Genomic DNA, 11,410 nt, shown 5'->3' on the forward strand with positions numbered 1-11,410 from the left:
AGGATGAGTTTGTATTTTTTGTAGGGACATGGATGCAGCTGGAAACCATCATTCTCAGCAAACTATCGCAAGAACAGAAAACCAAACACCGTATGTTCTCACTCATAGGTGGGAATTGAACAATGAGATCACTTGGACTCTGGAAGGGGAACATCACACACCTGGGCCTATTATCGGGAGGGGGGAGGGGAGGGATGGCATTGGGAGTTATACCTGATATAAATGATGAGTTGATGGGTGCTGACAAGTTGATGGGTGCAGCACACCAACATGGCACGAGTATACATATGTAACAAACCTGCACGTTGTGCACATGTACCCTAGAACTTACAGTATAATAAAACAAAAAAAACAAACAAAAAATTGTGACCCAAGTCACATAAGGAGTTACCAATGGAAGAGTTGCTGAACTCTTTTCATTACTAACCAACAATGCAGCATGTGCAACAAAATTCTAACTTTCAGCAACTTTCCAATACATCCAAAAGAAGAAAAAAATCTCAAAGATAAAATATTTAAACTGCTCAAGAGGGCCTCAAATATAAGATCATATACATTTTGGGAGGCAATGTATCAAAGTAGTTAGGAGAGTGGGCAATGGGGCGTAACTGCCAGGGCTAGAGTCCCACTTACTAAGCTGTGTAACCACTCTATGCCTCAGTTTCTCCATCTGTAAAATGGGCAAAATAATAGTAACTACCTGCAGAAGTTGTGATGATGAATGATGTGATATATGTACAGTACTCAGAACAGTGCCAGAACCAGTCTATATGAGTAGTAGCTATTATTTTTCATCATAAAAATATCACTAAAATTTTTTCAGATATAGTTAACATATCCTTTAATCAGGCATTTTATGGATTTCTCTTACTATTTCGTTTAGAAAGTCCAATTTAATTGTACAAAATGTTTTATCATTTTATTCATTTTTATGATAGGAAAAGAGCATTTTTAGGGAGAAATGCAAAGATCAGAGATACACTACTCATCACCTACAGGTGAAGTTCTGCATGAGTAATAGTTTGGGTCAGAGTTTAGCAGTTCCACCAAAAGCAAATGCAACATAAACAAAGATAAATAGATGAGACTTAATTCAACTAAAAAGCTTCTGCACAGCAAAAGGAACAATCAGCAGAGTAAACAGACAACCCACAGAGTGGGAGAAAAAAACAGACAACCCACAGAGTGGGAGAAAATCTTTGCAATCTACACATCTGACAAAGGACTAATATTCAGAATCTACAAGGAACTCAAATCAGCAAGAAAAAACAATCCCATCAAAAAGTGGGTTAATGGCTGGGGAGTGGTGCTTCACTCCTTTAAACCCAGCTCTTTGGGAGGCCGAGGTGGGCGGATGACCTGAGGTCAGGAGTTTGAGACCAGCCTGGCCAACATGGCAAAAACCAATCTCTAGCTTGGCATGGTGGCGGGCACCTGTAATCCCAGCTACTTGGGAGGCTGAGGCAGGAGAATCGCTTGAACCCAGGAGGTGGAGCTTGCAGTGAGCCGAGATCATGCCATTGCATTCCAGCGTGAGCGACAAGAACAAAACACCTCAAAAAAAAACAAAAACAAAAACAAAAAAAACAAAAGGGTGGAGGGTTGCTAAGGACACAAATAGACAATTCTCAAAATAAGATACATAAATGGCCGACAAACATGAAAAAATGCTCAGGAAAATGCAATGCAATGATCAGGGAAATGCAAATCAAAACCACAATGTGATACCACCTCACTCCTGCAAGAATAGCTGTAATCAAAACATAAAAAAAAATAGATATTGGCGGGATGTAGTGGAAAGGGAACACTTCTACACTGCTGGTGGAAATGTAAATTAGTACAACTATGGAAAACAGTGTGGAAATTCCTTGAAGAACTAAAAGTAGAACTGCCATTTGATCCAGCAATCCCACTACTGGGTATCTACCCAATGAGGAAAAGAACTCATTATACGAAAAAGATACTTGCCCATGCATGTTTATAGAAGCACAGCACAATTTGCAATTGCAAAAATATGGGACCAGCCCAAACACCCATCAATCAATGAGTGGATAAAGAAAATGTGGTGTATATATACCAAGGAATACGACTCAGCCATAAAAAGGAATTAAATAATGGCATTTGCAGCAACTTGGAATAATGGTCTCCAATTCCATCCAAGTGAAGTAACTCTTCAGGAATGGAAAACCAAACATTGTATGTTCTTACTCATAAGTGGGAACTAAGCTACGAGGATGCAAAGGCATAAGAATGATGAACTTTGGGAATTTGGGGGAAAGGGTGGAGAGGGGTGAGGGATAAAAGACTACACCTTGGGTACAGTGTACACTACTCAGGTGATGGGTGTGCCAAAATCTCAGAAATCACCATTGAAGAACTCATTCATGTAACCAAACATAACCTGTTCCCCACAAACCTATTGAAGTAAAATAAAAAATACAAGAGATGAAAAAAAATCCCAAAGTTTAGTGGTTCCAGAAGTACATTTTACAAATGACCTCTAAGTAAAACATTACTGAAATGTTTCCATAGAAGTATTACAATTTCTTTCATTTGGATTTTGATGTAATTATCAAATATTGCTATATTTTCAAAACTTACCTGATATAGTCGCTACTTTAACTAATGTCCCATTTTCCTTCCAGTGAACATCATCAATTCCCTCAAAAAAGCAGGCAGCGCCTTGATTACACCAGAAAGGGGCATCCATTTCAGGTCGGAGATGGGGAAATGTACAGTTGCCAAGTTGGAAGAGTTCATACCATTCCATTGTGTAGTTCTTGCCAGTTAATGTACTCCTGAATCCAATGGCATCATGCATAATTTTCTGTGTAAACACAATACACGTATAAAAGCAACTGAGACATAACCATGGGTCCAGGTAACCTGATAGGAGAAAATGTGGCACATCACAAATGCATATCAAGTAGAACAGCTGTTCAGCTGTTCTTCCATGCTGCTATTGTCATATCCACTCTGTGGCCCCAATCTCCAGGCCCTCCTCCACCCTGGCTTTGGTCCCTACAGCTCATTTCAAATAGGAGGCATGCATATTATGTGGACAAGCTCGTAATTTCCTCAGAGCTTAGAATAAGTGTGCGGAGCCCCCTGCCGGTCTCCGGAAGGAGCTCTACAGACCTCGCGTGGTGATGGGTTAACCTGGAAAAGTAACTACAACAGGGTCTGGAAATCAAGAGGTGCTTTCTGCCTACCCTGCCCCTTTTGGGCCTCTTCTCATCTTCCAGGAGCTGGATACAGGAGCTAGATTCAGATTCATAATATTTGATATTGGTGATTACATTTGTTGTCAAGATTATAAAATCTAATAGTAACTATTTTTGACTACTCATTTTAAATGTACTAAGAGAAACACCAACATGATCTAAAGTCAGCCATCTAAGTAGTGATTACTCCCTAAAAATCAACTTAATAACCAAATCATTGAATTAACCAAAGTTGTAAGACCAAGATGCATCCTTACCAAGTGTCCCAGGAGGTCTCCATATTTAAATTCCCATACTGGGGCTTGTAATCGAAAGACTTCAATGTCATCATCACCCTCCATAACTGGGATAGGTGAGCCAGTTGGACAGAAAGTATATTTAGCTTGACAATAAGGATCAGGTTTTGGACGGGAGTCAAAGCGTCTAATAAAGAAAAAGAAACCATCTACTTAGATTCCAACAGGAATTTGATTCTTCTCCCATCTTTTAGAATCCAGTAACATTTTTAGGGGACCATTCAAAGGTCAGACCATAGTTAATAAATATAAACATACATTTTGTTATCTTGTGAACAAACTTCCAATAATCTTTTTAATAGCAAATGATAAACTCAAAGCACTCTGATAAATCCAGGCTTCCCTGTTGCCACTGTGAAAATTTTGAAGACAGGAATCCTGTCTTAAAATTTTATAGCTCCAGGTCATAGTAGACATTTGCAAATGTTTACAGAATAAATGAACATTTTTCCAATGTGTTCAATTTTACAAACAATCCATACATTAAGATTATTCAGATGATTATGAGTAATAGTATATATTTTATATTTACTTACGAATTAACATTCATTCAACCAATATGTATTGAGGTTCTACTAGGTATATAGGGAACTATGGGAAGAAGGAGGGAAACAGAAATTAAGACACTGTTGCTTTTCTCACGGAACTGTGAGTGGGAGCTGCAAAGACATTAAACAAGTAATGAGTGTGGAATGTGCTAGACTAAAGAAAGGAGTTCTACCCGCACAAAGGAAGGACAAATCATTGTTAACCAGGTATGGGATGAATGGGGTGGGGAGGGCAAAGAAAGAGATGAAGGCCGGGCCTACGTTTTTAACGTACTTGGCTAGAAGGTTAAGACAGAAAGGCAAAGGAAATATTAAGTATTATAAGACAAGCCTGGCACATTTGGTCTCCGCTAGGTACGGAAGACTAGGATTCAGGCTTCAATGCACGAGTGGAGACAGAAGAGACTGGCAGGGGCTGTCATTCTGTCACTAGGAGAATGTGCATGGAATTCCCTGCCTTACAACTGGGGGGAGCTAAGCTTAAAGGATGTTAAGTAGCAGATCTGATAGGACTGAATTTGCTATAAAGTAAACCTTATTTCATGAATTAAAAGAGGGTAGGGAGAGAGGCCCAATTAAACATGAGAGATCAGTTAGAAGGTGACCTCAACAATGCAGGCAAGAAAAGAAGACCGGAGAAGGCCATAGCAATAGGACTCGAGGAGCACCACAGTTGAATTCAGCTCAGCAGACACACTGGTCACCCATAATCTGGCATTGGGAAAGAAGGAAGTGGTGGCGACAACAGCTTCTATCTAAGAATCCTAGATCCCCAACCCAGATCTACTGTTTTACAATCCCAACAAATCAACAAAAATTTCTATTTTAACTTAAGAAGTTAAAATCTTTATGCTGACCAAAAACATTAACAACGCTCCCAAAACCTTCTGCCACTTGCATACAGTGTTTTATAGGCACTTACCTGGTTTAAACAAATACATAATCACATAGAGATTGCACTGACCCACAGCAAAGTCTATTTTAGTTCAAAGGTAATTTAAATGTGAACTTAATAAACTTAAATATTATATTCAATTGAGGGGATTAGATGGGGGCATGTACTTAATATCTGAGACTCAAAAAAAAAAATCCACTAAAAAGCTATGGTCAACACCTTGCCCTAATGTTCAATCCAATCGTTTGGATTTACAATTCTTGTTCTATTGAGTAATTTTGACTTCTTACAAACAGTTTGTTATTAACATTTTCCAGAAAACTAGCTTCAACCACAAACTTCTCTTTCCACGTAGTATATCACACGAAACAAAACAGTGCTGCAAACCTTTCAGTGAGCAGAACACACTATCTAGATTTGATAACAGCTGGCATTCTGCTAGATTTAATCCTTCCAGCAAACCGATAAGTGCTACCAGTATTCCTATTGTGTGACTCAGGGCATGTGGGCACAGAGATTCTGAGTAACTTTCCCAAGATCCCTGGTGATGATGGAGCCAGATTTGACCCGCAGCAGGCAGAACCTAAAACTCGCTCCTCACAAAGAGGAAATCCTGCCTTTCCACTCATACTGTCATGCAAAATAGCTGTTTTTATTTTTCAGGTTTGTTGTGTGCAGTTTTAGCTGTTGATTACTTATGCTGGTATGTTAAAATTATGTCCATTATAAATTGAATTAAAATAATGATGCTTTTGGTTTAAAGAAAAACAGCTGTTTTCAGAAACTGCTGGTCGTTCTCCTGCCTGATGTTGACATCATGTTTTCTTTCTCTGTGTTTAGCTACCTCTGACCGCCGGAGGCTGTGTGTCTTCTCTGTCAAAGGCTGGAATCGGCCTCCCAGGAGTGCGGGCCCTGTCCTCGTCTTAGGACCGGCGTCCTACCTCCAGGCTGAAGACCGGACAAACGCGATGACTATCTTCCCGGTCTAACCAGGACTGCAGGAGACGGAGATTCCGGGATGCGGGACTTTTGAGTGCAAAACTGGGAAGTTCCAATAAGGACTTCGGATCGGGTTCTGATCAGGTTCAAACCAGAGCGAGTTGGTCGCCCAGTAAATTGTACCAAATGTTCTGCAGTAATAACTAATGACAGTGCATGATATAAATAAATGCGACAGACAGTGTTTTTAAACTACTCAATAAATCAGCGACTTGTATCCAGAAATCCCTCCATTAAATAACATTACTCTCCTTTTCTGCTGCCACGATTCGGGACTGTCCTGAGTCTGCCGCAAGTGGCCAGAGGGAGGAAAGGTCCCAGGGCGGTGCATAACAAGCGGCTGCGACTCCCCAGTCCTCAACTTTGCTCTCAAGTGCGCTCCGAGCATCACCTGGCGCTGCCCCCGCGCCGTCTCGTGATCCGACACAAACCACCGTGCGCGGGGCTCCCCGCGCGAGCACCCCGTCCCCCATCGGCAACGCCGACTGCGACCCCGACCCCGACAGTGCGCGTGCCGCCGCACTCACTTGTAGGGCACCGGCCAGTGGCGCCGGGAGAGAACGCCCGAGGCCCGGGGCCAGCCCGGAACCGCCGCGAGCCAGAGCAGCGCCACGGCCGGGCACCAGGAAGCGCGTCCCCGAGCCGCGCCCGCGCCCCGCCGCATCTTGGCGCCCTGTGCGGTGTCTAACTCCGGCGCCATCAGGCTGCACCCAGTGCTTCCGGATCCTCTGGAGGCCTGCGACGCCTGAGGGAGGAGCATGCGCGGAGCCGCCAGCCCAGGACGCGGGACGCCCCACCCCGGCGAGTCAGGCCCAGAGCTTGGCAGCAAGCGCAGGTTCCGGCGCGTGACGCCTCCCCGCACCCTGCCCGCGGCGGCTGCCGCACTTTTCAGTCCAGGAAGGCGCTTTGGTCTGGCTCCCAGGAGAATTCGATCCAGACCTGGGGCCTCTTCTTTTATGAACTGACCTCTCCCTGCCCAGCAGCCACCACCAAAACCAAACCAAAACCGAAAATCTGTCACTGGGGCTCCTCCCAACACCGAACTTTTACCCCATCACACAGGGCCCACGCTAGGTGTCAACAAACGTTGAGTGAATGAGAATGTGTATTTGGGGCTGAGGGTGCGGAGCTGGGGGTGCAGTAAGGAAGAAGAGACAATAGTGGGGAAATGGCTTGTCCTCACCCGACCTGGGCCGGTGATAACAGTGGTTAACACTGACAATATGTGGTCCCTGCCACTCCCCAAGAGCTTAGTGGGGAAATGACTTGTCCTCACTCGACCTGGGCCAGTGATAACAGTGGTTAAACACCGACAATATGTGCTTCCTGCCAGTACCCGAGTGCTCCCGAATCCACCCCCTCCCCTACCGCTCCCGCCACCGGCAGGTGTTCCTTGCTTGGATCTGTCACTTAACTGGAAAGAAGCTTCTGCATCACCTTCTCTTCTCTGACTCTTCAACCATGTCGAGAAAACAATGGCATCAATTACCTGACTTTTGAGGAGCCTCTCATGGCTTGCTTTGCTGTTAGGCACAAATACTGACTTAAGTCTGTACGTAGTCCATTCAAGGCCTTGCCATAGTCACTTGTTTTTACCAGAGAGCAGTTTTGCAGAGCCTTAGACCGGGACTTTCCAACTCTTTCACTTCACCCACAACTCGTGTGAAGCATCATAATGTTTGTAAGGCTATGGGAATAAGCAAGGTGGCTTCGGTAGCCAGGGATGACCACCACAATCCATTGGAGGGTGTGTGGCTTGTAGGGGTGTCACTGACTTCCTTGGGCCCTCCAGATCTCTTCCACAATCCGTTGGAGGGTGTGTGGCTTGTGGGGGTGTCACTGACTTCCTCGGACCCTCCAGATCTCTTGATTACAGATGGGACTGAGTACCCTGCCCTGAACACACACTCCTTTGCCCACTTGCTGCACCAGGTGCGAGGCTTCTGCGAGGTTCAGACCGGGCTGCATTTTCCCACACATCTGTCTGAGCGTTTTGAAAGCTACCTAGCTCTCCTCCCTATACTATGGCCAAATTCAAAACTGCCAAGGCTAAACTGGCTTCTTCAAAGACCTGCCCAAGTAAGAGCGGGAAGCATTCTAGCCCTGAGGGCTGAAATGTAGTATCTGATTTGAAGGGCACCTGAAGTATTCCCTGTGGACCCACACTTGAGCCTCGCTTAAAAAGCAATTAGCAGGAACAGCTTAAAAACAAAAACGAAAACCAACACAAAACAAAAAACAAGAATTAGAGTGTTTACAAATCCTGGAACCATACACTAGAGGGCCACAGTAGAACCTCCCATTCAGTTCAAGACTTCCCAGAGCTACAAAAACAAATTCAGGTTGACCTGGTTCAGTGGTGGAGACCTCTGGTCCTGCTTCTGCTGTCTCTGTCTTCTCACTCTGTGTGTGGGGAGCTCTCATGGTAAGAAAGCACTTCCTGGTATTGGATTTATTTATTTATTTTTTTGGAAACGGAATCTCCTTCTGTCGCCGAGGCTAGAGTGCAGTGATGTCATCTCGGCTCACCGCAACCTCCACTTCCCAGGTTCAAGCAATTCTCGTGCCTCAGCCTCCCTAGTAGCTGGGATTACAAGTGTGTGCCACTTGTAATTTATTTATTTATTAGAGACGGTGCTTCACCTTCAAGTTGGCTCCTCGGTCCCAGGAACACCATAGCCAGAGGCCCCTACCTCAGAATTATTTTCAGCTTTGAGAGCCAGATGTGGTGGAAGAGGCCCTCCCATGGTTGTTGGTAAACCTCCTTCAGCATTTACTGTAGTGTCAGGAGTATCAGTAAGTGGGGCCAGAGATGCTACCCCAAAAAGCTGGAACTTCTTCACTCTTTATTTCATTTATTCAAACCAAATAGTTAACAAAGTCTCTGCCAGCATTGCTCTGTGCATCTTTTTTATTGGTGGAATTTCCTATGCCAGTGTAGTTATACCCTTCCACCCGAACCTCACACATGAATTTCTGCCTATTTTTGTTCCCCAATGCTCTAATTTCATAGGATGGGGTCATCTTCCTTTTGCCACGCCAGACATAGAGAAAATTTTTAACATCACCCATGATTTAAGTATCTTCTTCGGATCAGCCTACGCTTCCTGGTGCCCAACTCTTAGGACCATGTGGCTCTGGCCTTCCACGGAGACAACAGAGACACACACAGCAACTTGCATAAAGGAATCGGCAAAAATAAAAAATAAAAAATTTTAAGGAGAAAAGAAAGGAGGTTGTTATGACACTTTATGATTTGCTGTGGTTTGAGAGAAATATTGTTTTCTGGTAATTTTGAGGCTAGTTTTATCAGTCCGGGCTAATGAATACCAGGGCAGATTAAAGTCCAAGCTGATTTTTAGTTTCTCACTTACAATCTCATTTTTTAACCTAAGCCGTAAAAAAAATAATCCGAAAAAGAACCTCAACAAGTTGCCCAAAAACCCCCGCCCTAAAAAAAACAAATTTCCAACCCCTTTTTTTTGGAAGAAAAGGGCCCAACTTGCCACCCAGATTGGAGTGCAGTAGTGCAATCACAGTCACTGCAGCCACAGCCTCCTACCTCAAGTGATCCTCCCATCTCAGCCCCTATAGCAGCTGGACTACAGGAATGTACCACCATGCCCAGATAATTTTAAATTTTTTTGTAGTAATAAAGAGTCTCACTATGTTCCCAAGCTGGTCTCTAATTCCTGGGCTCAAGCGATCCTCCTGCCTTGGCCTCCCAAAGTGCTAGAATTAAAGGCATGAGCCTGGCCCTGACACAAATAAGAGGTTAAGAAAATCTTGAAGGTAACCAAAAATTAACGAACCCCCAAAGTGTTTCTGAAACTTGGATATACTTACCTGTTGTTTACATGATTAACTGGTCTAAACAAATACATCAACTATATGTAGGTTCTATTTTCAGAGTTTTGACAATTTCACTTGCCTAAAGCATAATTTATTTTAGTTCAAAGATAATTTTATTTTATTTTCATTTTTATTTTGAGACAGGGTCTCGCTCTCTTGTCCAGGTTAGAGTGCAGTGGCATGACCATGACTCACTGCAGCCTTGACCTCTCAGGCCCCAGCGATCCTCCCACCTCACTTCCTGAGTAGCTGGGACTACAGGCCTGTGCTACCATGCCTGGCTAATTAAATAAAATGTTTTTGGTAGAGTCCGTCTCACTTTGTTGCCCATGCTGGTCTCAAGCTCCTGGGCTCAAGTAATCCTCTTGCCACAGCCTCCCAAAATGTTGAAATTATAGTCATGAGCCACTATGCCCGACCCAAAGATAATTTTAAAAGTATAATTTAAGTGTGAATTTAATAAAATTAAAATTTATAATATTCACTTAAGGAAGAGATTGGAGTGTGACATCTACTCATTAGGTGACACTTAAAAACAAACTGTGGAGCCATAATGAATACCTCACCCTGATCCTAAATCGAGTGATTTGGATTTATAATCTTTCACTTGTTACATGTTTTAGACAATTCTTTAATCTTGTACTTGTTTATTGAATATATTTTTTAGTTCTGTTGTGATCGGTTTATCAATAGCCTCAAGAAAATCGGCTTCAGAACAAAAACTCTTTTCTTTGTGTTGTTAAATAAAATGTATGAGAGGCCGTGGTTTTGGACTGAGCTCCTGCATTAGGTCGCAACAGATTGAACCAAAATGGGGTCACTTGTGCTAAGTGCCATGTAATCAAGCTGAAACGTAAACAAGAAAATTCCCAAATAGACTGGCTTTTCCCAAAAACAAGAGATTTACAGCAAGCAATCAGAAAAGGCCCAGTCAGCCTGAGTCAGCATGATAAGGAAGTCCTCTCTGCTGTAACCCTTTATAAGGAAAGTAACCTGAAGTAACCTGATGTTAACCAATTCACTTTTTGTATTTCGGTTTCCCTATTTCTGTTCAAGTAACCTTAGGAGAACCAACTGGTCTGCCAGGCTCATTGAAGCTCCCTCTATTTTGAATAGCAACTGCCTGTTTTATGAGTCACTAATAAAAGCCAATTTGACATTTTAATCAATTTTTTTTTTCTTTTTTTGAGACAGAGTCTTGCTCTGTAGGCCAGGCTGGAGTGCAGTGGTGCGATCTCAGCTCACTGCAACCTCTGTCTCTCGGGTCCAAATGATTCTCCTGCCTCAGCTTCCGGAGTAGCTGGGATTACAGGCATGTGCCACCAGGCCCACATAATTTTTGTAGTTTTAGTAGAGATGGGGTTTCGCCACGTTAGCCAGGCTGGTCTGAAATGCCTGGCCTCAGGTGATCTGCCTGTCTCTGCCTCCCAAAGGGCTGGGATTACAGGCGTGAGCCACGGGTCCAAGTCAAATTTTGTTTTTGTTTTTTTTTAATCAACGTATATCAAGGAAACTAACGTGGTGCAAACAGTGAACAGAAATACACTAGTATCAAGGTTTTGACACAGATGACATATACTATTTTTAATCTTTCCA

At 43.3% G+C, this 11,410-nt stretch overlaps 1 protein-coding gene across 1 annotated transcript in view; it reads right to left on the reverse strand.

Moving 5' to 3' along the window:
* CLN5 (ceroid-lipofuscinosis, neuronal 5) overlaps positions 1-6,831 on the reverse strand; it is a 10,617-nt gene extending 3,786 nt beyond the window's left edge. The window contains exons 1-3 of the mRNA XM_012000655.1: positions 6,490-6,831; positions 3,482-3,647; positions 2,602-2,827 (exon numbers count right to left, since the gene is read on the reverse strand). Of these exons, the coding sequence (XP_011856045.1) occupies positions 2,602-2,827; positions 3,482-3,647; positions 6,490-6,722 (625 nt within the window). The 5' untranslated portion in view covers positions 6,723-6,831. The remainder of the gene's footprint in view (positions 1-2,601; positions 2,828-3,481; positions 3,648-6,489) is intronic.
* Positions 6,832-11,410: the final 4,579 nt, after the last annotated feature.

This window comes from Mandrillus leucophaeus, unplaced genomic scaffold (genome assembly GCF_000951045.1).
Source record: "Mandrillus leucophaeus isolate KB7577 unplaced genomic scaffold, Mleu.le_1.0 Scaffold638, whole genome shotgun sequence".
Lineage (NCBI taxonomy): Eukaryota > Metazoa > Chordata > Mammalia > Primates > Cercopithecidae > Mandrillus > Mandrillus leucophaeus.